Source organism: Heterocephalus glaber, unplaced genomic scaffold (assembly GCF_053883595.1).
Source record: "Heterocephalus glaber isolate CG9 unplaced genomic scaffold, H.glaber_assembly_v1.0 deba00001479, whole genome shotgun sequence".
Classification (NCBI taxonomy): Eukaryota; Metazoa; Chordata; class Mammalia; order Rodentia; family Bathyergidae; genus Heterocephalus; species Heterocephalus glaber.
Genome location: NW_028258316.1, coordinates 20321062 through 20345274, shown reverse-complemented (window position 1 = coordinate 20345274; position 24213 = coordinate 20321062). Strand labels below are relative to the sequence as shown.

General features: G+C 45.3%; 1 protein-coding gene across 9 annotated transcripts in view; it reads left to right on the top strand.

Annotated features, from left to right (window-relative positions):
* The window catches only part of Tmem268 (transmembrane protein 268), a 44695-nt gene that overhangs the window by 13149 nt on the left and 7333 nt on the right, over positions 1-24213 (top strand). For 5 of the 9 annotated variants that reach the window (XM_087183316.1, XM_087183312.1, XM_087183314.1 and 2 more), the window contains exons 4-10: positions 285-392; positions 1541-1690; positions 5664-5774; positions 8313-8393; positions 9349-9534; positions 11871-12046; positions 15351-15466. In XM_087183316.1, the coding sequence (XP_087039442.1) occupies positions 285-392; positions 1541-1690; positions 5664-5774; positions 8313-8393; positions 9349-9534; positions 11871-12046; positions 15351-15466 (928 nt within the window). Of the gene's footprint in view, positions 1-284; positions 393-1540; positions 1691-5663; positions 5775-8312; positions 8394-9348; positions 9535-11870; positions 14611-15350; positions 15467-24213 lie in introns of those variants that run through there. The other 4 variants (XM_087183318.1, XM_021262180.2, XM_087183317.1 and 1 more) reach the window with 3 other exon arrangements.

Below are 24213 nucleotides of genomic sequence, written 5' to 3'. Positions count from 1 at the left end.
CCAGGGCCATCTGACTCCAGGGCCTGTGCCTGAACCATTCACCTCCCCTGTGGTTGCTGTACGGTGCTGATGTGAGGGGGTGGAGACCATCTGCGGATGTCCTCCTGCATCCCAGCCTGTCCCCTCTGTGTGATGCCATTCCTGGATTTCCACCCCGGATGTGCCTAATCCCCCTTCCACGTGACCATCACAGGAGCTGGGCATGATGTGCTCGCAGGCTGGAGGGCACTGGGGGTATTTTTTCCCGTGGCTGATGGATCCCTTTCCCTTGGGTGGCCGTGCAGCTACCTGCCGACCAGTACAGGAGCCTGGCTGAGAGCACCCTCTTGGAGCCACAAGTGAGGAGATACATCATCTACAACTCCAGGCCCATGCGGCTGGCCTTCGCTGTGGTAAGGAGGAGGGGGCTGCACGCCGACCTGCCCTGGTCCCATTGCACTGCTGAATGCAGCATTGTGCCCAGGGATTGGGGATAAAGGACTGGGGGCTGGTGGAGCAATGCTACATGGACCAGGACTTGGTATAGGAGGAAATCTGGGAGAATGATGTCACCAGGTCCCTACACAAGGTGTGGGAATCAAGCATGTGTGTACACAGTCTGATTGCAAACTATGTTGAGTGGTTAAATTAAAAAAATGATTATAGTAGAAGACACACTGCCTTTAATCCTCCTCAATATCCCATAGCTTTGAACACACTTATCCCATTTTCTGAAGCAGTTTTGGAAGTCGTCTTTCATGAGTGTCTTTAGTTGCATTGTTGTGACTGTCTTAATGTCCTGAATTCATTCACACTGTTTTCGTTGATGGCCATTTTCACTTTGGGGAACAGTCAGAAGTTGTGTGGTGCTAGATTCAGTGAGTAAGGTGGATGAGGACACGCTGTGATGTTTTTTACAAGCCTGGCTTCCTGTTGGAGGGCAATGGGCAGCAGCATTCGCTGCATTTTTGGTCACCCCTAGCAAAGGCACCTGTACATGCGTGTGTACACATGTGCACACATAAGCACACACATGCCAGGCAGAGACAGTGTTTGAACACAGGCTGTCCGGCTCCTCCCCTGTGCCTTTAAGCACTGTGAGTTGCTGCTGCTTCATGTGTCGGTGGTCAGACTGTGAAGCTGGCTCCACTGCTCACTGCTGGGGACAAGGGACAGGGGCAGAACAAGCATTGCTCAGTCCCTAGTAAGTGTTGGGTTGTGACATAGGGTTACCTCGGGAACCCTTGTAACAGCTCTTTGAGGAAACTGAGGTTCAAGGAGGTGTTATAACTTGTGAAAGCTGTGTGGCAAGTGAAGGATCAACGTGTTCACTCCAGAGACCCCTGCCTTTTTCTAGAAAGAAGGATTAGGAGCAGCTTCTAAGCCCTGGCCTCCACTTCTGCTCATAAACAGGAAACATGAGCTCATGCCCACAGACACAGTGTCACATAGGTCTCTTGGCTCTGTGACCTGTTGGGACCAGGAGGGTGGCAGGACCTCCACAAGGTGTCCCTTTGAATGCAGCTGATGTTCCTGACTGTTCTCCCCTGGCTGCCTGCAGGTCTTCTACGTGGTGGTTTGGGCCAATATCTACTCCACCTGCCAGCTGTTTGCCCTGGGCAACCACTGGGTGGGTGTGCTTCTGGTGACTCTGGCCGCGATGAGCCTGACACTGACGCTCGTGCTTGTCTTCGAGAGGCACCAGAGGAAGGTGAGACGTCCAGGGGCTCCTGCCATGCTACCCCCGGAAGGGCCGTGGAGGCCTGACAATGCCAAACCAGACTTTCCTTTGGCCTGCCTCAGAGAATTCCTCCAACCATGAAAATTCACCCTGGCCCTTGTGCCCAGTGACTTAAAAGAAATCAAATCATGTGCACGATTAAATCTCTCTCTTTCTCTCTCACAGTCTCTTAGAATGGGTTTGTGTTTGGCTCACAGTTTTAGAAGTTTCAGTCCATGGCCTGTTGGCCCTGTTGCTTTGGGGCCCATGGTGATTCATCCTGTCCTGGTGGCAACTCGTGGTGTGGCAAAGCCAGTACCTCATGACTCAGGAGCAACAGAGAGGTCTTTTTTGTTTTTCTTATACCTAATCCCTATGGAATGATTTTTGTTTGTTTGTTTGTTTATTTATTTATTTATGGTACCGGGGATCGAACTCGGGTCCTTGCGCTTGCACAGCAGGCAGGGAAACCACTGAGCTAAATCCCCAGCAATTTATTTATTTTTTGAGACTGTCTTACTATGTAGCTCAGGCGGGCCTCAAATTCACTACTATTCTCCTGCTTCAGCCTCCAGCATGCTGGGATTACAGATGTGCACCCCACACCCAGCTTCCTGTGGGTTGTTTCTTCTGGAAGCAAGCTGTTTTAAGAGACTGTGCAAGGAGGGCATCCATGGCACTTTGGTTAGCTGAGCCCTTCACATGCCTCCCCTCCCTGGGTGCTCACAACAGTCCTGTGAGCCATCAAAGGTTAGGCTGGGAGAGCGGATATGTACTGTCTCCCCTTGTGACTGGCCAGTGTGGGGGTAGGGTGCTGACCTGGTGCTTCTGACAGCCATGCCTCGTTTAATCCCAGCTGACCTTAGAAGCTGCTCTAACAAATTACTGCAAACGCAGTGCAAACCACATGAGTTTAACACCTTCCATTTGAAGAGTCCATCGTGGGTCCTCCTCCTCGGGCCTATTGAGGTGTAGGCAGGGCTGTGTTCTTTCTGCAAGCTGTGGGGGAGAAGCTGCTTCCTGGCCTCTTCTGGCCTCTGTGCCTGCATCCCTTGGCTTGTCACCGTTCCTCCTTCCTCAGCGACAGCAGTGGCGGGTAGAGTCTTTTTCACACCTACCTCTCCAACTCTGATTCTTCTGCCTCTCTTCCATTTTTTTTTCCTTTTTTTGTAGTACTTGGGACTGACCCCAGGGCTTTTGTACTGAGCTACATACCAGGCCTTTTTGATTTTCATTTTGAGACAGGGTCTCTCATAATATAATATAATATAATATAGTATAGTATATGCCCAGACTGCGCTTGAATTTGGAATCCTTCTGCCTCAGCCTCCCAGAGTGCTGGGATGACAGGCCTGTGCCATCATGCCCTGCTCCACTACTCTTTTTTTTTTTTTTTTTTGGTACCAGGGATGGAACTTGGGTCCTTGTGCTTGTGCAGCAGGTGGCAAAACCACTGAGCTAAATCCCCGGCCCCCCGCTACTTTTAAGGACCCTTGTGTGTACATTACGTCAGCTGCAAAGTCTGAGATAATCTTCCTGTTTTGAGGTCAGTAAGTCGCAGCGTTAATTCCATCTTCCACTTTATGCATATTTAACAACACAGTCCCAGGTCCAGGGAATAGGCCTGGGGTGTCCTTGGGACCATTATCTTGCTTAACACACTGATGCTGTCCTTGCAGCAACTTGGGAAGCTCCTGCCTCTACACCGTGCAGCCCCAGGCACAGTGCTGGGCTCTGAGACCCCCAGCAAGCACCCTTATCCTGCATGGCACAGAAGGAAGGGCAGAATGCTGAGAAATGTAGTTAGGGTTTAGAGTACGAGTTCTATTTCACGCCTGTGTTCAGGGGACAAATAGAGGAGTTTTACGGCTTCATCATTCTGAAAGGTTCTCTGTTGGGCTTTGCCACCAGGCTGACAAGATAATGCTGCCTGGGGGCTCTCTTGAGGCTTTCATGGCCCTTGTGCTTGGCCTACAAAACATAAATCCAGCCAGCCACTCCTGCAGCATGAAACTTCTCTTGGACAGAGGAGAAAGCAAAGCCATCTGCTGTAGCAGAAGCAAGGAGAAAATTTGGCACCTGGCAGGTGCTTTTGGGATGTAGATGTAATTCGTGCAGTCCGGGGGATGCAGCTTGGATGCTTTGCCTCCAGCTCTCCCGAGCTTCTTTATTCAGCTGGGATTTGTGATGTCCCTATGAGTGCCAGGTGATGAACTTGGCACAGGTCACAGGGTATTTAACCTCCCACAGCCTCAGTTTCCTCATCTATATAATGGCATAATAACTGTAGCTCTATCAAAGGGTTATTGTGAGAGTTAAATGACTTAAATGTGAAAAAGTGCTTAGAACAGTATTTGGCATAAGATAAATGCTGCCTAACTGTTAATATTCTTGATTGTTTACCAGTGGGGAAACTGAGGCTTAGAGAGATCAAGTCTGTGACCTCACAGCTCTGCTCAGGTCTTCCTTTGGGTCTCAGCTCAAGCACCTCTAAATCCTGGGATTACTTGTCACTCAGGACAACGCAGGTCTCTCTTCTGGACCATGATCACTCTCACTGTTAGTTCCCTACATACATCACAGACATCCACGAGGGCCTCTAAGTTCCACACCCTATTTGTTTTCCCCTTGGGTGATGCTTTATTGTCCTTTCTCCAGATCAGAGGGTTTGTGAAAGTCAGTGAGACTCTGCCTGTGTCCCCTATGGGCTACATTGCTAGGGAAGCTCCTAAAAATATTTGTTTGTGGAGGGTCTGCCACAGTGGCAAATGCAATGTTTTTAATCCAGTTCCACCACCATGGTGACATGCCTGGGTGACATGTTGAGTTCCCAGGCTTCTGTATGTCCTGTGTGGATTAGCCGGCTTCATCCACATCGCCAGTAAGGCAGAGGCCTTACTGTCTCCGCTGTGGGAGGTGGAGAGGTGCAGTAACTTGCCCCAGGTTAGAGGGTGCTGGGAGGCAGTCAGGACTCGGACTGTTGTTGAGTGGATTTCTGAAAGGTTGAGCACCCTCAAGACAGAATATGACCAGTTTCATAAGAGTGGCTTTCCTGGAAAATTGAGGGTACATTAAAGCTATATCATAAAAACAAAAAATGGGTCGGGCAAGTGTGTAAAATGGAGTTAGGTTAGTGGATTAGAAAGTTCTTAGTACAATTTTTGTCTGCATTCTTGTGCTCTGGGGCCAGGGGACAGTTCCTTGCCAGGTGGAGTTGTTTGCTTGGGAGGTACATGATCCGCATCTTGGCCTCCTCCACTGTCTGGCACTGCTGACTGTCCCATTGCTGTGACTACTGAAAAGGCCTCACAACCATCCCTTTGGAGGTCTTGCCCCTTGGGAGAACCCTTCCCCTTGTCGGGCTGTTTTCTAACTGCATCCGAAGGCTGCCCACCTTATGGTTTCTTCCCCAATCCAGCCCTTTGGGTTGGGTCACTTTTCTCATCTTTCCACTCCTGGCCTCCTTGGTGTCTCCTCTGTTGGCTGTACACACGGCAGAGGTTGGTGTGGGTGGGAATAGGAGGAAACAGCCCTTCTGAGGACGGGCGGTGGGCTGCAGTAGACTTTAGCAGTGGGCCCTTTATAGGCAGAGTGGGTACTTCCCTTACTGTGGGTGCACAGCCCCATCTGCTCCCCCTGACTCCCACAAACATCTGTTGTACCCCAGCTGTGCTGTGTTCCAGCCCTGGATCAAGTGCTTCATACATGGTCCAGTAAAATGTCACAGTCCTGAGGGCAGGGGTGCTCTTTGTTCTTATTTTACAACTGGGGACAAGGCTAGAGATGGACATACCTTGGCCAGGACCATCCAGTCAGGAAATACAGAGCCGGGCTTCAGTCTAAGGCTGTCTGACACTCCTGAATTTACCATAGGGGAGGAAATGGAAGGGCTGCTGCATACCATCTGGGGGTGGGGCAGTGTGTGGCCCAGGAACTCCTTGGCAGCATGGCCTTTGTCTTACAGGCCAACACCAACACCGACCTAAGGCTGACGGCTGCCAACAGAGCCCTCCTGAGACACCAGGTGCTGCTGGGGGTGACAGACACTGTGGAAGGCTGCCAGAGTGTGATCCAGGTATTGTATCTCTTAGTGGCCTGTCCCTGATGACCCACATTTGGGCTGGGCCCCTTAGGACAGGCGGCCTTGTGTTCTCCCTCTACACCATGTGTCCAGGAGCCTGTGGGTGAGAAGGCTGTCAGCATCCCTTTCCTCCTCCCTGCTCCTCTGCATCTTCCTTGGGATGCCTTTCCTGTGCTGAGCCCGCTGATGGGCTCTGAAGATACGGAGGCGCCCTGCAGGGTCACTGCCTGGAACAAACTCACAGGCTTGTGGGGATGACAGTCACAGTAGCCTTGCTGGCTCTGTGGCAAAAGGAAGGCCCTGGCAAGGTCTGAGGCAAGGCAGATAGGGTACTTTGGGGGGACCGAAAGGAGGTCCCCAGGGGAGTGACACAGCACGGGGACATGAGGCTGCTGAGGCGGGTCAGAGGCTGAAGGTCTGTCTGCCTGGTGCAGTCACTTTCCTCACTCCAAAGGCAGCAGGGAGATCTTATGGTGGTGAGTACCAGTCACACTTTGGATTGGGACCCCACTGGGGCTCCATCTCTTGATCTTGGCTGGGCTCTGCCCAGTGGGGTTGCAAAACCTTGGCACCTCATTTGCTTCTCAGCAGTCCTGGCCCTTTGCCCAGGGAAAGCCCATTGGAGCCTGGCATGGGCTTGTACATGGGAGCCGGGAAGAGGCTCCTCAGGCATAGGCCTTGTTCATCCAGATGTTTATTGTGAGCCCATTGTGTGCCAGGCACTGTTCTAGGTGCTGAAGCCACAGCAGAGAACACACACAGATCTCTGTGGGGCTGATCACACCCTAGACAGTGTAGTGCGTAAAGCTTCTTGCCTGACACCAGTAGGTGAAGCAGTTGGCATCACAGGGAGATCTGGGAATCTGTGGATCCCTTTTCAGCCTCATTTATTGCCAAGTCTCCTTTGTCAATCAGTACATAGGAGTGAGTTGGCAAATGTTAGTTGAACCCACGGATGGCTGGATGGTTAATGAGCAGGCACATCTGTATTAGTCAGCTTTTCTGTAGCTGGTACTAAATATCTGACACCTGCAGCTTAAAGGGGGAGAGGCTTAATTTGGCTCCTGATTTCAGGGGATTCAGTCCATGGTCAGCTGGCTCCAAGGCAGGAACATCACAGTGGAAGGGTGTGGTGGAGAAAAGCTGCTCATTATTAGCCTGTTGGAAGCAGAGCACAGGGGAAGGATGCCAGCAAAATATATACCCTTCAGAGTCAGGCAGCCAGTAACCCTCCTCCACGTGGGCCCCACCTTCTGATGGCTGTGAACATCACTGGATTAATCCACTGAGGAGTAGAGCTCCCCCAGGATCCATTCATTCTCAGGGAGTCTCTTAACCCAGTCAGGGTGACAAATAACCAGCACATTATCTTTTCATTTTCAAGTTAGTATCTGGGGACCAAGTGATACAATGTCTGGGACATCTTTGCCTGTGGGGGAATTGGTGAAGGGGAAGGAGGAGGGTAGAGATGAAATGAGCGGCCTGAGATGACGATAGTTAAAGCAAGGTGATGGGTAGCCATCAGCTAGCTTGTATTTGTTTGGAAATCTTCAGAGTAAAAAGCCTTTAAAAGGTCATTTGAAAAAAATCTTTCCCTGGGGATGGGGATGAGACAGTGGGAGAGACAGCTGGCGAGGGGGACATGACCTTGAGTCTTCTGGGTCAGGCGTTGGGAAGAGGGAGGTGTCAGTGGGAGGAAGGTAAGACAAGCACCACCACTGTCATGCAGAACTTCAGTGCTGATGTGTGGCATCCCCAGGGCGTCATGATATGTAAACATGGAGGGTCTCGGCCTGGCTGTTCAGTTGAGGCAGAGGGAGGTAAGGGTGGGATGAAGATTTCTTTCCCCAAAGAGCACCCAAGTCTGTTGCCTCAGGCCCAGGAGGTGTCACTTTTGAAGGATTTCTCTCTTTTGCATGTTTGGGCTTCCGACAGAAAGGTGCCCTGGCCACTGAGGATGGAGATGGTGTCCTCCGAAAGGGGGGCATGTGATATCCAGATATTTGGAGTCTGTTTGGATTCCAGGTGTCCTGGAGTCTGTCCAGTGATGGGCGGGAGATGGGACGATTTCAGCCATTTGTATGGTGTTGGCCTTTTTTCTTTTGGTGGTATTAGGGATTGAACCTAGGACCTTCACACTGAGCTGTATCCAGCCCTTTTTAATTTTTTATTTTTGAGACCAAACCTTGCTAAATTGCCCAGGCTGGGCTCAAACATGTGATCCTCCTGCCTCAGCCTCCCAGAGTGCTGGCACTACAGGCGTGTATCACCACTGCCCAGCTGGGTTGGACATCTTCCAAATTTGCACACAAAGCCATTTTCTGCTAGCTGTACAAATGAGACCTGGGTGTAGTGTGGAGCTCTGGGAGAGAGCAGAGTGGCCTGTTCCTGCCAGACAGAAGGACATACGGAGCCATCCTGAGAAGGGTGGACTCCTGGGAGGGAAGGGTGTAAAGGATGGATGTGGATGGGGAGGTGGAGGCCAAGCTGGTGCTGAGCCTCAGGGGCCCTGGCTGCTGCTTGTTCCCACAGCTCTGGTTTGTCTACTTCAACCTGGAGAACTGTGTGCAGTTTTTGTCTGACCATGTTCAAGAAATGAAGACTAACCAAGAGGTAAGATATCGTAAGTGAAAAAAGGGCAGCAGGATAAACCAGGGGGCCAGTTTGTGTAAGCTGCATTCCTGTGGTGTTGGAAAAATGTCTAAGAAAGAGTTACATCACTTCTTGGCCTTTTGACTAAGATCAAGTGTTAAGCAAAGTTACTTGGAGGGAAGAATCCCCATGTGGAACCAGTGGTTGCTCTACCTAGGGACTGTTAGCTATTCTGCTTCTTTTTGCCTACTAACACCTTCTACGTTTCCTGCAGTGAGCTTGTAAATACAATTATACTAATAGTCCTATTAGTCATAAACTCTGGCAGATCCAAAAGTGTCACGTATTCTGACAATGTTCACATGTTCAGAGTATCTTTCTTTATTTTTGAGGTCCTGTGGATGGAACCCAGAGCTCACAGTTGTTCTACCGCTGAGTTACATTCCTGGCCCTTTTTATTTTGAGACAAGGGCTTGCTGAGTTGCCCAGGCTGGCCTCAAACTCATGCTTCTTCCTGTGTCAGACTCTAAAGCAGCAGGGATTACAGGCACGTGCCACTGTGCCTTGTCTTCAAAGTGCCTTTCTGCCATTTATTCAGAAGGTAGAGATGAAATGAGTGGCCACGAGGTGACGATAGCTGAAGAGGGGTGATGGGTAGCTGTCAGCTAGGTTGTATCTGTTTGGAAATTTTCATAGTAAAAAACCTTTAAAAGGTCATTAAAGAATCTAAGGTTGCTTTGAGTGACTAATGAGAGCCTAGAAGGAAAAGTCCTTTAGAAGCTCTTAAGGACCTTTGGAAGCTCTTGTGGGGAATTCATGTCTCACTGATATATATGGGTCTGTTCCAGATGCTTCTGAGGTTGATGCTGGAGTCCGTAGCTAGTGCCACCTTCCTCTGTGTCTGCAGCTTGGAGTCATACACCTCCCAGTCCCACCCAATGTAGGACACACTTACAGCCTTCTTTTTCCTTTGTAGTCCTTGCTGAGCAGCAGACTGAGCCAGCTGTGTGTTGTCATAGAGACAGGGGTGAGCCCCTCAACGGCGGAGGGGCCTGAGGACCTGGAGGATGCCCCCCTCCTGCCTGGCAGAGAGACTGGTCCTCAAGAGAGACCAGTCCTGCAGACTGAGCTGTACCAGCTTGTGCCTGAGGCTGAGCCGCAGGTAACGGGTCCTCCTGTGTGGGCCAGCTGCCCAGACATCCATGTGGTGGCTTCTAGTTCCGTGCTCATGGTTTCTCTGAGGTAGTAGAGACCATCTAGATCTTACAGATCATATCTTTCCGTCTTCTTTTTGTTCACCTCAACACTTTTCAAAATAGTTTATAGAAATCATCTTATACTTATTAGGATTTTTGTTGCATTCTAAAATATCTTAGGTATTCTTTTTTGATAGTTACATTGAATGGATAGCTACTTTGATGGATTATAGCTCACTTCACCAATAATGATGACTAATTTGGTCTTAAAACCAATTTACCAATCAATTGATTAGCCATCTGTCCAGCCATCCATTCACCTATCGACTTAAGTGGCAATTGGATATTTGGATCTGATATGATTCTTAGAATTCTCTTGAATTCTAGTCCTTCTGTCCACCCAAGCTACCTGTTGGGTCTCATTAATTGCTGGTAGACCAGAAATCTCATCATGTGTTTTGCAGCTTATGCTGCTTTCTTTAAACTATGAAGGCAGACCCTCTGTCGGGGAGACAAGCAGCAAAGAATGGCTTGGAATTTAAGAGGTTACTTGTATTTTCTTCTTAGCCAAGAGCCTTGGGGATCTAATGTCCAAACCAGCCCAGAATTGCCTTGTTCGCACTGGTGGGGAGTGGCAGGGCTGCTAATAGAACTATTTAAAAGAGAAAATGATGAATGTAGTAATCTCTTCTCTTGCATCCCATTTCCTTTTTTTTATTTAAAGAGCAGGAAAGATTGATAAGGTCGTGTACTTTATTGTGGCATGCTTGTCTGGGTTTATGTGCAGTAGCCTATTAGATGTGGGTCTTTTCATTTACTTTTCCAAATTCATTCAAACCAATAGGCATACAATTTCCCATTATGAATATCAAGTATGTGTGCATATTGTTAAAGCAACTACCTTGTCCTTTAGCTAGGGAAATGCAGTCACTGCTTGAAGCTTGGCATGGCCAAACGCTCCTGTTCCATCCGAGCCCAGTGTTTGTGAAAGACAGACAGAGTTAGTGACCACTTAGACTTTTACAGATTTTGATCCGGCATCAGATTCTTTAGTAAACTATTTGTGGTGTGAATGGCTGTCCCTTCTGTGATGGATGAAATCAGTTTCTAAGAGGTCAGCTGCCTTGCCCTCAGCCATACATGGAGGGAGAATATGGCAAAGCCAAAGGTAGAAGTCAGCCCTGCTGGCTCTTAGCAGGCTGGTTGTTGCTACAGTTCTTTGCTTCTTATTGTTGATTTCAGACTAAGTTGGTGAGGCGACCGGTCTGAATTAGTGAGTGGTAGACTATTTGAAGTTTTCAATATTTTCCAGCACAAAGGACAGCTCAAAACAAAAACTAGTCCTATGAACCATGCACAGTTTCTGATTTTGTAAATAATAATAATAATCATGATAATAATGGTGATGTTATTGAGACTGATTTCGCACCAGCCACTAGACCAGTGCTTTGAATCACTCTGCTCCTGCCGTCCTCACCCGTCTCAGCATGGTCCCTCCTGCTGTTTTCCTGGGGTCACCCATGAAGATGGGTGCAGCAGTGTGAAATGACCTGTCCAGGGCCAGCTGCAGAGTGCAGAGTGATGAGCTAGAGCTCCCTCTTGGCTGTGTGTGTGTGTGTGTGTGTGTGTGTGTGTGTGTTAGTTACTGGGAACTGAACCCAGAGCCTGTGCACTGAGCTTCATCCTCAACCCTTTTTATTTTTTATATTTGACACAGGGTTTCAGTATGTTGCTTAGTTGCTCTGGCTGGGCTCAAACTTGTGATCCTCCTGTCTCAGCCTACCAAAGGTTTGGGATTTCAGGCATGTGCTACCACACCCAGCTCCTCTTGGCCTTTTAAATTTTTTTATAATTACTAACTCTACCAATATGAGTAGCTTCTATGTTTGAAAATGAAAAAAGTGTGTGTGTGGCATTGTTAATTTCTGTAGTGCTTTGAGGTTGCATAGCTTTTTGTGCATACTATTAGTGGTGCTGGGGATTGAACGCAGGGCTTCGTGCATGCTAAGCACTTGTTCCACCACTGAGCCACACTCTGTTATTGCCAAGCAGCAGTTAGTTCCTCTACTTGGGTCTGAAGAAATAGGTTTTATGTGCTTAGAGCCATGGAGTTGCAGAGCTGGCTTCTAGACCAGGCCAGATCTTCCCAGAGCCCCAGGTGCTGCCCTGGCCTGGTTCTTCTCAGTGACATCAGTCCTGGGCCAGGGGCAGGAGGACAGTGTGCTGTCCCTCGTGCCTAAGCTCCACTGCCTTCCAGGTGCCTCATGTTGGTTGCCTCACTCTGCTTCCCTGCCTCTTGCAGGAAATGGCTCGGCAGCTGCTGGCGGTATTTGGTGGCTACTACATCCGGCTCCTAGTGACCTCCCAGCTCCCCCAGGCAGTGGGGACCCGGCACATGGACTCTCCAAGCATTCCATGCCCTTGCCAGCTCATAGAAGTGCATATCCTGGGCCCAGGATGCTGCCCCTTCCTGAACAGGTGACCTAGGCACAAAGGTCTTTATTGTCCTCCAAAACTGAGAAGTAGGAGAGGTCCCTGGAGCCCAAAATGGCCCATGGCGAGCCCCCGGCCAGGAGATGAGTGGCCGACAGTGCTCCCAAGGGTGTCATGACATCTGCCACAGGGACGGCATGCCCCTGCCAGGACCCTGTGCAGAAATACCTTGACAGGATCCCATGCTGCCCACTGGGCTTTGCTGAAGCTGACAGTTGCTGAGCTGGTCCCACCCCCAGCCCCTCTCTGTGCTGCATAGAGCTTCAGGCATGGGTGGAAAGGTCAGTCCCCCACCCCTTTCACTGCCCGTAGGGCCCAGGACACGTGAAGATGACCCAACAGGGTCCATCAGGTATCCAAAGCTTGGTCTCACCTGCTGCTCCTGTCTCCAGCACCTTCAAGTCAGATGGGGAAACTGAGGCTCAGGGAGAGCACTGCTCTTTGTGCATCCCCTCTGACTTGCAAGTTGTAGGACTACCTCTCTCCAGTCTGCAGAAGAGAAGCAGAGTCTCAGGATGTCCTCCCTTCTTAGGCTGCTCTCCCCCACATTTTGCGAACAGCAGTGGTGCCTGGGGTTGTGTGCTAGCACCGGGCTCCTGAGACAGGGGTGGAAGACAGGAGGCAGAAGGAGAAGACTGAGGGGAGACTTCGGGAGACCAAGGAGGAGACCACTAACGAGTATTTGCAGCAGCTGGATCGATCCTGTTTGACTTGAGGACTGTTTGTTCAAAGACACGCATGCTCTGGCTGTGGTTTTCTCCTGCAGATGTAAAGCACTACTTGTGTTTTCTGATACTGATCGTCATCCCACAGTGATCAGTCATGTCCCACTGCTCCAGTCACTCCTGGAATTCTGTGAAGAGCTCTGAGACCTCCAGGGGTTCTGCTCCCCCAAAAGTTTGAAGACCTGGTGTTCCTAGGCCCAAGTTACAAAGCCATGGCCTGGCGCTGAAGGCTCCAAGCCCCCAGGGCCCAACCTTCACCTACAGTTTTGCCATCATCTCCCACAAGACCTCTTTATAGCCGAGTCTTTCCTGAACTGACACATCTACTCTTCTCTGTCTGTTGGACTCCTAGTCATGCCTTGAATCCCAGCTTCCTTTATCCCTCCCTCAGGAATTCTTCCAGCACAGCAGCGTTGCTACTCCCTGCCAACTCTCAAGTTCTTGTTACAGTTTTTGCCACCTGTACTGATGTTTCATGTTACTGGTTCTGTTTCCCTCTGCACACACAGACTTTTTTTCCTGCCAGATTGTAAACTCCTTGAGGTCTAGACCTGCTAAGCTGGAAGAGCCCCGTGGACTGATTGCTATTGGTTAGCAGCGTCCTCAAATTGCTCTCCACGCCCAGCTGGCTGATGAGACCTGGCTTAGGATGGAAGTGGGTTCTGGTCTTGCTCTTCTACTCTCAGCTGTGTAACTTTTGGCAAGTTGCTTTCTTTGGCTGGTCCTTAGTTTGCCCGTCTTCATGATGGGTGGATTGGATGATTCTTAAGGGCCCTTCCAGGGCCAAAGTTCTGGTAATTTCCAGAAAGCTAGAAATCTGCTTTCTGTTACAGTGTTATCTACATGCAGAGGCCCCCCTCCCTGCCATGGGCCTGATGTGCTGTTGGATAGGACACTGGCTTAGGTAGCAGGAGACCTGGATTCTTGTCCCAGATCTTCTGCTTCCTAGCTGTGTAACCTTGGACAAGTCCCTTACCCTCTCTGAGTGTCAGTTTACTCCTTTATAATGGATCTGGTGAAGTCGAAATGTCTTACCACAGAGATTTTGCTCTGTGTGAGGCAAACCTGACTTCGTCCTTGTGTCGGAGAAGAGGGGTTGTGTACACAAGCAGCCCCCAGAAATGACTGTTACAGGCGTCGTCCTTAGCCAAGTTCCAGGGCACCTTTCCTCAGTGAAATTATTCACAAAGACCATCATGAAGGCTGTCAGGACACTGAGGAAATGTTGATGAGAATGTGACCAGTAGAAGCCTATATTTATCATCCCAACCATAAAATCCTGTAAGTATCATAAGAGAATAAAAATGTGTTTGTTAAATGACACAGCAGCAGTTTTTCAATCTCAAGGTCAGCTCATGGAGGCCCAGATGTGTTCTTTTCTGCTTTTCTCCCTCTCGAGAATTGCTGGTGTCCTCCCCACCCCGGTGGGTGGGGGATGCGGAGCTCACCCACAACGCACCTGTCTTTCTTTGCGTGTGTGCCTCCGTTTCCTTGTTTATAAAATCCCTGTGATCTTTGCACCACCTACTTCCCATGGCTGCAGTGAAGATTGGCTGTGTCCATCAGAGGCTCTGAGACTGTGGAGACAGCGCAGCATCATGACCCTGCTGTGGAGGCCATGTCATTGCTTGGGTTCTAGAGTCCTAGGTATTCAAATCCAGGTCTGCTGCTTCCTGGCACTGGTCTCAGCCTTCTTCGGGGAACTGAAGGCAGGTTGGGGAGATTGATGTAAAAATGTCCAGTGCTTGAGACGTAGAGCTTCAAGCTTGTGTAAGAGTTCAATAAACTGTTGCTATTAAAAATTAAAGCCCTCACTGTATTGTACGTGGTAGGTGCCTGTCTGTTTTTGTTGATGTCCATGTCAGATCCAGTTACTCCGGTAGTATAGTTTTTTTTTTTATATGAATAAAGATTCTGGTCAAATATCTAGAAAAGTATGGAATTTAATACCGAGTGATGGTAAGTGGGGAGGTCGGAGCAAGCTGGTAGCTTTGGGCCGGATGCTCCCCTCTCTGTACCCCCTGTACCCTGATTTCTGCATCTCCGAAGAGGGGATGTGGTGATGGAAGTGGTGAAGCACAGACCACCCAGCCTGCTCCCTGGTGTGGCCAGAGCAAGGGCTCAAGCAATTCCGGCTTTAATTCAGCTATAGTCCATCAACAGATGAATGGATAAAGAAGATACGGCATTACCCACAACAAAGTACTACTGTGCCATAAAGAAGGCTAAACTGGAGTCTTTGTAAGAAAGTGGATGCCTCTTGAGGCCATAAGCTTAAATATTGTGTGGTTTCTCTTATACGAGAAACTCCAAATACAAATAAAGAGTAAATACAAATAAAAGATAGATACTAGGAAATAAAGACATAGATCTTTCTCAGATGGGAAGGGAGTCGAGAGAAAGAGGGAGAGAGTGAAAAAAGGAATTAAGATGTGTTATGTATGCCTACAACTCCACACCAGGAATGTAAATATTCTGTCCTGCAACTCTGTACTCATAAAAATAAATAAATAAAGTAAAAAATGAAATATTGTCAAAATAAAAAAAGTTTTTACTTTTTGCAGTGCTGGGGATGGAGCCAAGGACCTTATGAATGCTAAGCATGTGCTCAGCCACCCAGCTACAGCCTCCATGGCAGCCCTTCGCCTTAGCCGCTGGATGTGGTTTTCTGCCTGTGTCGGTAAGCACAGGTCTTTTTTTTTCTATCCTGGGAATTGAACCCAAGGCCTTAGCACATCCCTTGCCCTTAGTATTTTTATTCTGAGAGAGACTCTTGCTGAATTGTCCGGGCTGGCCTTGAGTTTGCCATCCTCCTGCATCAGCCTACTGAGCATCTGGGATTACAGGTGTGCAACACCAGACATAGCCGTAAGCACAGGTTTTAATTTTTTTTTGGTACCGGGGATCGAACTCGGGTCCTTGCTCTTACGCAGCAGGCGGTGACACCACTGAGCTAAATCCCCGGCCCAGAACAGGTTTTTAATCGTGGTGTTCAAATCTATATCCATAATGATTTTGGCTTCTTTGTTCTATCAGTGACCCAGAGAGGAAATCCTCTGACTCTGACTGTACATTTTCTGTTTCTTCTTTTACTTCTGACACATCTTTTAATTACATAGTTTAAAAAAGAGATATAATTCATATATCATAAGATTCACCATTTAAAGTGTACAGTTCAGGGTTTTTTACTATATGCCCAAGGTTTGCATAACTTGCTGCTGTTCTAGAAGATTTTCATCGCCTCTCTTCAAAAAGCAAAACATGAAGACCCCATACCCTTTAGCAGCCCCTCCCCCACTCTTCTTCCGCTGCGTCCCTGGCGACCACTAACGCACTTTCCCACCGTCGGTTTTCCACTCCAGATGTTCTGTATAAATGGGGTCCCGCACGTAATATGCTTTGAGGGTTCATCCATGCAGTAGTGTGTACCAGTCCTTCTTTTTTTCCAGTACAGGGGATCGAACTCAGGACCTTGAGCTTGCGAGGCAGGCCCAGCGCCATTGCGCTAAATCCTCGGCCCCATACTTCTTTTGTTTTTATGCTGAATAACACTCTATTGGATGGATGAACTCCCCTGGTATATGTTTGTTTTGTAATATTAACACTAGTTTTGGGGAACTGGGACATGTGTATATATATCATATCTTGATCTTTTTTGGTACCATTTCCTGCCTCCTTCCCCTGGTCATTTTTCCCATCTCCAAAGAGTTTGCCTCCTTATTTCCTATCATCTGTCCTTTATTTTAGTCTTTCATTTGTTTATATTTAGAGTTTCTTCTTTGAGAGAAATCGTACAATATTTAACTTTTGTATGTCTGACTTCTTTCACTTAACCTTATAGTCTCAAGATCTATCCATTTTTCTGCAAATGACATGAATTCATTCTTTTTCATTCCCTTGTGTGTGTATACATAAAAATTATATGTAATATGTAATATGTTTGTGATATTACAATATTAATAACACTAACATAATTTTTGAGTTCTTTATATATTCTAGGTATTAGTTCTTTAAGGAGTAACTGACAAATTTATTTTTCCATTCTGTAGGCTGTCTCTTCATTCTGTTGATTGTTTACTTTGCTGTGAGAAGCTTTTATGTTTGATATATTATTGGCATTCTTGTGCTCCTGGAGTTCTGCTCATTTTGTTTATACATTAATCAGTTGGGTTGTTTGGACTTATTGGCTATTGTGAGTAATGCTGCAGTGAACATGTGTACAAGTTTTGTGTGGACATATATTTTAGAATAACAGTTTAAATTCACATCTGGTGAAATTTGCTCTGATGTTTCATGGATACAAATTTAGAATTGTTATAACTTCTGGATGAGTTGATCTTTTTATCTTTGTGAAACATCCCCCATTACTAGAGGTTTTAGATTTACATCAGAGTTTTTAGAGATTTGCTAGTTTTAGAGATTTACTTTACTAGAGTTTTTAGAGATTTTCTTGGATGGATTACACTTGTTATTTTCTGCTTTAAAGCTTTAACATTTTTATAGCAGTTTTAGAGTCAGCAAAATGGAGAGAAAGGTGGAGAGATTTCTCATATATTCCCTGCCCAGACGTACGAACAGTCTCCCCCATGATCCACACCTCCCATCAATGCTGTATTTATTAGATGAACCTACACTGACATATCAGAAGCTCCCAAAGTCCGTAGTTTATCACATCGTGTTTTCACTGCCCTCTCCCGCCCATTATTCCCTTTTACCTCCCCACACCTCTAACCCCAAGTAACCATTGATCTTCCATTTGGCCTTTTTCCGAGAATGTCATAAAGTTAGTATCGTACAGTATGTAGCCTTCTCAGATTGGCTTCTTTCACTGAGTAATATGCATTTAAAGTTCCTCCATCTCTTTTCAGGACTTGATAAGTTGTTTCTTTTGACACAAAAATAACCCATTGTCTGGGTGGACCACAGTGTATCTGCCCAACCACCAAAGAACATTTTGGTTGCTACCAAGTTTCATGATTATGTGTAAAGCTGTTGTAAACAGTTCTGTGCAGGTATCACCTTGTGCCCACATGGGACCATGACTGTTGGGTGGTATAGTGAGACTGTGTTTAATTTTGTAAGAAATGGCTAAATCAAACTGTCTTCCAAGGTGGATAAACCCTTTTGCATTGCTACTAGCAATGAAGGAGAGTTCCTGTTTCTCCACATCCTTACCAGCATTTGCTGTTCTCTGTGGTCATTTTAACAGGTGTGTAGTGGTATGCCATAGCTATAATTTCCTTTTCCTTCTTTTTATTTTGATTTTTTGAGACGGGATCTCACTAAGTAGCTCAGGCTGGCCTTGAACTCACAGTGATCCTTCTGCCTCAGTCTCCTGAGTGCTAGGATTATAGGCATGCGCCACCATGCCTGGCTCCATTTCCTTAGTGACATATGATGTAGAACATCTTTCCATGTGCTCAGATGCTATGTCTTTCTTCTTTGATGGAGTATGTGTTAAAACCTTTGGCCTGTGTTTTAATTGGTTTGTTTGTTTTTTATTGTTGAATTTTTCTTGTTTTTCTTTTTTCTGTTTTTTTTGGAGTGCTGGGAATTGAACCCAGAGTCTCACACATGCTAAGCAAGCAGTCTACCATTGAGGCACATCCCCAGGCCCTTATTGTGGAGTTTTAGTTGTTCACTGTATATTTTGGATAACAGTCTATTTTCAGTGTATCATTTGCAAATATCTTCTTCCATTTTGTGGCTTGCATTTTGTAACCTAGCTATAATCACTTATTAATTCTAGGAGTTTCCTTGTTGATTCTTTGACAGTCATGCTACTTGCAAAGTTTTATTTCTTCCTTCCTAATTTGTGTGGCTCTTATTTTCTTTTCTTGTATTGTTGCATTAGCTAGGACTTCCTATGTGAAGTTGAAAGACAATGGTGAGAGGTGACAAGGAACATCCTTGCCATGTTTCTGATTGTAGTGGGGAAGTTTCTAGTTTTTCACTAGGAAGTATAATGTTGGCCTTTTTTTGTTTTTACTTTTTCAGTACTAGGGATTGAACACAAGGGCATTCTCACACTGACCTATGTTCTCAGCCCTATTTATTTATTTATTTATTTATTTATTTATTTGGTACCGGGGATTGAACTTGGGTCCTTCTGCTTGCAAGGCAGGCGGTGGAACCACTGAGCTAAATCCCTGGCCCAGCCCTTTTTATTTTTGAGGTAGGGTCTTGATAAGTTTCCTAGGTTGGTAAGAAATTCAGTTTGTTTGCTGAAATGTCTCTGTTTTGTTTTTCATTTTGAAAGATGTTTCTGGTAAGTAAAATTTTAAAAAATATTTTCTTCTATATTTAATTTCACTTATTTAAAAGTTCGTATCTGCTGACTCCAATATCTGAGTATTTTGTAGATTTTTTTGCTTTTCTGACAGTTGGTCTTATCTTTTGATATTACTGGTAATTTTTGGCTGAAAGCTAAACATTAAAATTTTTTTATTACTACAAGTTTCAGTACATGTTGTTTACATTCATTTTAGGGAGTAGGTACATGCACTAACATGTTTTGATTCTTTCCTATTCCTTTTCCCATTTTCCTTTTTCCCTCCGTCTCTAGATCCCCTCCCCCATTTTCATTTTTTTAGTTCATGTTTGAGATACATAATAATTACATTCATTGTGGGTTGTTGGTACATGTTCATGACTCATCTTAAATCTTTTTATACCCTTTCCCCTCCTTCCCCTTCCCATCCTCAGTCTCTTTGTCCCTTTCCCATTTGAAAAAGATCCATCTTCCTCTTTCCAATTATCAGTCTTATTTTGCTCTTTATTTGTTCATTGGATTTCTCATTTGAGAAATGGTGTTTAAGCTTGTGTGTCTGATTAATTTCACTTAACATGTTTTCAAGGTATATCTATTTTCCTACAAATGTCTCAAGTTTATCTTTCTTTATAGCTGAGTAGTATTCCATGGTGTATAGATAATACATTTTCTTTATCCATTTGTCTGTTGACGGACATATAGACTGCTTCCAAGATTTAGCTATTGTGAATTATGCTGCTATAAACATATGCATTCATTGCTATAATTTCATGTCTTTAACTCTTTTGGGAAGACGCCTAGATGGGGAATCACTGGGTTAAATGGAATTTCTTGCTTTAACTTTTTGAGACTATGCTGATTTCCATAATAGTTGTGCTAGTTTACATTCCCACCAGCAGTGGAGGAGGGTTCCTTTTCCACCGTAGCCTTACCAGCATGTGTTATTATTTGATTTCTTGGTGATGACCATTCTTTCTGGAGTAGGATGAAATGTCAGTGTTGTTTTAATTTGCATTTCTCTAATAGCCAGTGAAGTCGAACATTTTTTCATGTATTTATTGGAAATTTGTATTTTTTTCTTCTAAGAAGTGTCTGTTCATTGCAGTTTCCCCATTTTTTTCATTGAGTCTTTTATTTGGGGGAGGTATCTAATTTTTTTTTTTTTTTTTTGGTACCGGGGATCGAACTCAGGACCTTGTGCTTGGGAGGCAGGCACGGTGCCACTGAGCTAAATCCCTGACCCCTCTTGCTGTTATTTCTTGTGCAGTTGGAGTTCTGTTCAAAGTCCTCACCTACACCTATGACTTCAAGAGTTTTACCTATTTTATTTCCAGTAGGTTAAATGTTTCTGTTTCAATATGTAGATCCTTGATCCATTTTGATTTTAGTTTACTACAGGGTTAAGTATATGGGTCTAGTTTCAAACTTCTGCATGTTAATAGCCAGTTTTCTCAAGATAGCCAACAAGGCTACCTTTACTCAAGTGTATGTTTTTGGCCCCTTTGTCAAAGATCAGGTGGCTAAATGTATCTGGACTTGTTTCCACATCCTCTCTTTTATTCCATTGAGCTACATGTCTGCTTTTGTGCCAATACCATGCTGCTTTTATCAATGTACCTTTGTAGTATGAATACCTGAGCTGAAGTCAGGTATTTTGATGCCTCCTATTACCCAGGATTGCTTTTGCCATTCTGGATCTCTTCTGGTTCCATACAAATTTTAGGATTATTTTCCCTAGCTCTGTGAGGAATACTGTAGGTATTTTGATTGGGATTATGTTAAGTTTATACATCAGTTTTGGAAGTATGGCCATTTTGACAATATTGGTTCTGCCTATCTGGGAACAGGGTGTATCTTTCCATTTTCTGATGTCTTCTTCAATTTCCTTTTTCAGATTGCTGTAGTTTTCACTGTGGAGGTCTTTCCTTTCCTTGGTTAGATTAATTCCTAAGTAGTTAATTTTTTTGTGTGTTATTGTGAATGGTATCATTTTCCTAATTTCTTTCACAGTGAATTCATTATTAGTGTATCAGTGTTACTGATTTTTTTGTATGTTGATTTTGATCCTGCTACATGGCTGAATTTGGATATTAATTGTAGGACTTTTGGTAGAATATTTTAGGTCTTCTATGTAGAGGACTATGTCATCTGCAAATGGTGATAATTTGACTTCTTTATTATACATGTCTCTTTTATTTCTTTCTCTTGCCTGATTGCTCTGGTTTTGAGTACTGTGTTGAACAGGAGGGGTGGTAGTGGACATCCTTGTCTTTTTCCTAATTTTAGAGGAAAAGTATTCAGCTTTTCCCCATAATAATTCATTTGTCCTATATGGCTTTTATCAGATTCAGGTAAGGTCCTTCTATGCCTATTTTCTTTAGGATTTTTTTGTTTGTTTAAGACAGGGTCTCACTATGTCAGGCTGGCCTTGAACTTGCTATGATCCTCCTGCCTCAGGCTCCCGAGAACTGGAATTACAGGCATGTGCCACCACACCCGGCTTTAGGTTTTTTTTTTTATTATTATTATAAATGGGTGTTGGGTATTGTCAAAAGCTTTTTCTGACTCTATTAATATGATCACTGGGGCTGGGGATTTAGCTCAGTGGTTCTGCCGCCTGCCTTGCAAGCGCAAGGACCCGAGTCAATCCCCGGTACCAAAAACAAAAACAAAAATATATGATCCTGTGGTTTTATCTTTGCTTCTGTTTATGTGCTATATTACGTTTGTTGATTTGTGTATGTTGAACTATCCTTGCATCCCTGGGATTAAACCTACTTGGTCATAATGTATTGTTGGGGGTCCCGAAGGGAGAGGGAGTTACTTAGAAAAGAAAGACGCAAAACAGCGAGGCACAGGGGGTCAGAGCTGCGAGGAGCAAAGACCAAGATCTTTTTGTTCCTCTTTTTATATCCTACACAGCGAGCTGCTACATGTCACTAGTCACTACTTTCAGTGCAGAACAGACTACATTAATCATTAAAGAAGTTAAAACATTACAGAGACTACATAAATGGAAGCAGTAAATTCTGTTCCGGAGCCAAGCTATCGCAGAGCATACATCTAAATAAACAAAATCAGGGAGACCTTTTTTCCTTATCTACAAGGAGCAGGGAGTGCCTGGAACTCTGTGAGTGCATGTCTGGGAGATCATCTTTAATCTCTTGTTGTTGGGCCTTCCCAGCAACTCCGTGAATACACACACAGGTCATCCAGCGGTCTCCTACACTGAGACAGTTCCATCAATATATGATCTTTTTGATGACTTCTTGTATTTATTTGCTAATATCTGATTGAGGATTTTTGCATTTATGTTCATTAAGGAGATTAGCCTATACTTTTCTTTTTGAGTCTTTGTCTGGCTTTGGGATCAGAGTGATGCTGGCTTCCAGAACAGTAAAGAAAATGTGGTGTTTATACACAGTGGAGTACTACTGTGCCATAAAGAAGAATAGATTTAAATCATTTGTAGGAAAATGGATGGACCTTGAGACCATAATGTTAAGTGAAATAAGTAAGACACACAAGCTTAAATATCACATGGTTTCTCTTCTTTGAGAAATAAGAAGCAAAATAAAAGATAGATAATAGGAGGGCTGGGGATTTAGCTCAGTGGTGCCGCCACCTGCCTCGAAAGTGCAAGGTCCTGAGTTCTGAAAAAAAATCGATCCCCAGTACCCCCCCCAACAAAAAAAAAGATAGATAATAGGAAATAGTGAGACAAGTTTTTTGCATATGGGAAGGGGACCAAGAAATAGAGGGAGAGGACGGGAAGGGGATAAAAAAGAATTAATAAATTTAAACACACACAAAAAGATTCTGTCTTTTTGTTGGACATCTGGGATTTTGACTAAGGTATGTCATGGAGAGCATCTTTTTCCATTATGCTTATTTGTGTTCTGTAAGCTTGCCTTACCTGTGTGTTCAGATCTTCCCTCCTACTTGGAAAGTTTTCTATTATGATATCTGTAAACAGATTTTTTAAAATTCCATGTGTGCTGTCTTCTAATTTCCCTCTAACTTCACTTAGCCGTAGCTTAGTCTTCTTAGCATCGCCTAGTAGCACTGTTGGATGAATTTTTCCTTGTCGTGATTTACCATTTTGTCCTTGATTTTAGAAGCCTTGTCCTCACATTGGTCATTTGTACAGTTTATAAATTCTGTGGAATTTTTTATTTCCCACATTTCTGTCTGATACTTTTTTTTTTTTTTCTAGTACCAAGGGTGGAACTCAGGACCTTGTGCTTGTGAGGCAGGTGCAGTGCCACTGAGCCCTGATACTTTTTTGTGGCATCTATATCTTTGGTAAATTTGTCATTCAAATTTGGTAATTTAAACTGTTTTGGCAGCTCTTCCAATGTTTCCTTTGATTCTCCCATATCCACATTGGTCAGTTTGTATGACGGCTCCGTCATCTTCGGGGTCTTGACCTCTTTGAACTCACCAGGTTTCTTTACCCTGCTCTTTAATCATCTCGCGAAGCTCCGACACCTGGTGTTTACTTTCTTCTACACTGTTGCCCCCCGGATCCACCTTGGGAGAGTTGGGGGGCCTTGGGGACTTTGGTGCCTGGTTTTCCCAGAGAGGATTTACTTTTACCTCTGGGAAAAGTGGGGTTGAGATAAGCTCCATCTGGACTTCAGTTTTTGAGAGAGCTGCTTTATTTCTGGTTAGTCCTTACTCTTTTGGCATTTTAGCTAAAAACCCATTTTTAACAATTACTTTTTAACCAGGACTCCACCCGCATGGTGATCCCTAAACCTCTAGCTTTTGTTACCCCATTGAGACTGCTACAGCCCTCCTCTGCTTTCCTGCTCCCTAGACCCTGCTTAAGCCTTGGTGGGCATGAGGGCGGGTCTGAAGTCCTTATCTCCGCTCTTGGTACCTCCTTTACCTCCAGGATGGTGGCCCCCCTGGTACTCCCTGCCTTGGTAGCTCTATGATGTATTCAAATAGATTTAAGAAAAAAATCAAACAAACCCCAATACCTGTCATCAAGAGGATTGGTCCCTTAAAGCTGGTTTGCCATAATCAGATAAATCCAGCTTGTGGCTTCCATGAATGTTTTTATCATTATTATTTGAAAATCCTTCAAAGAAAGATGTCATGCTGAGGCTCAGAGTCCTTTGAAAAAGTCACAGGATGGAGCCTTTTTG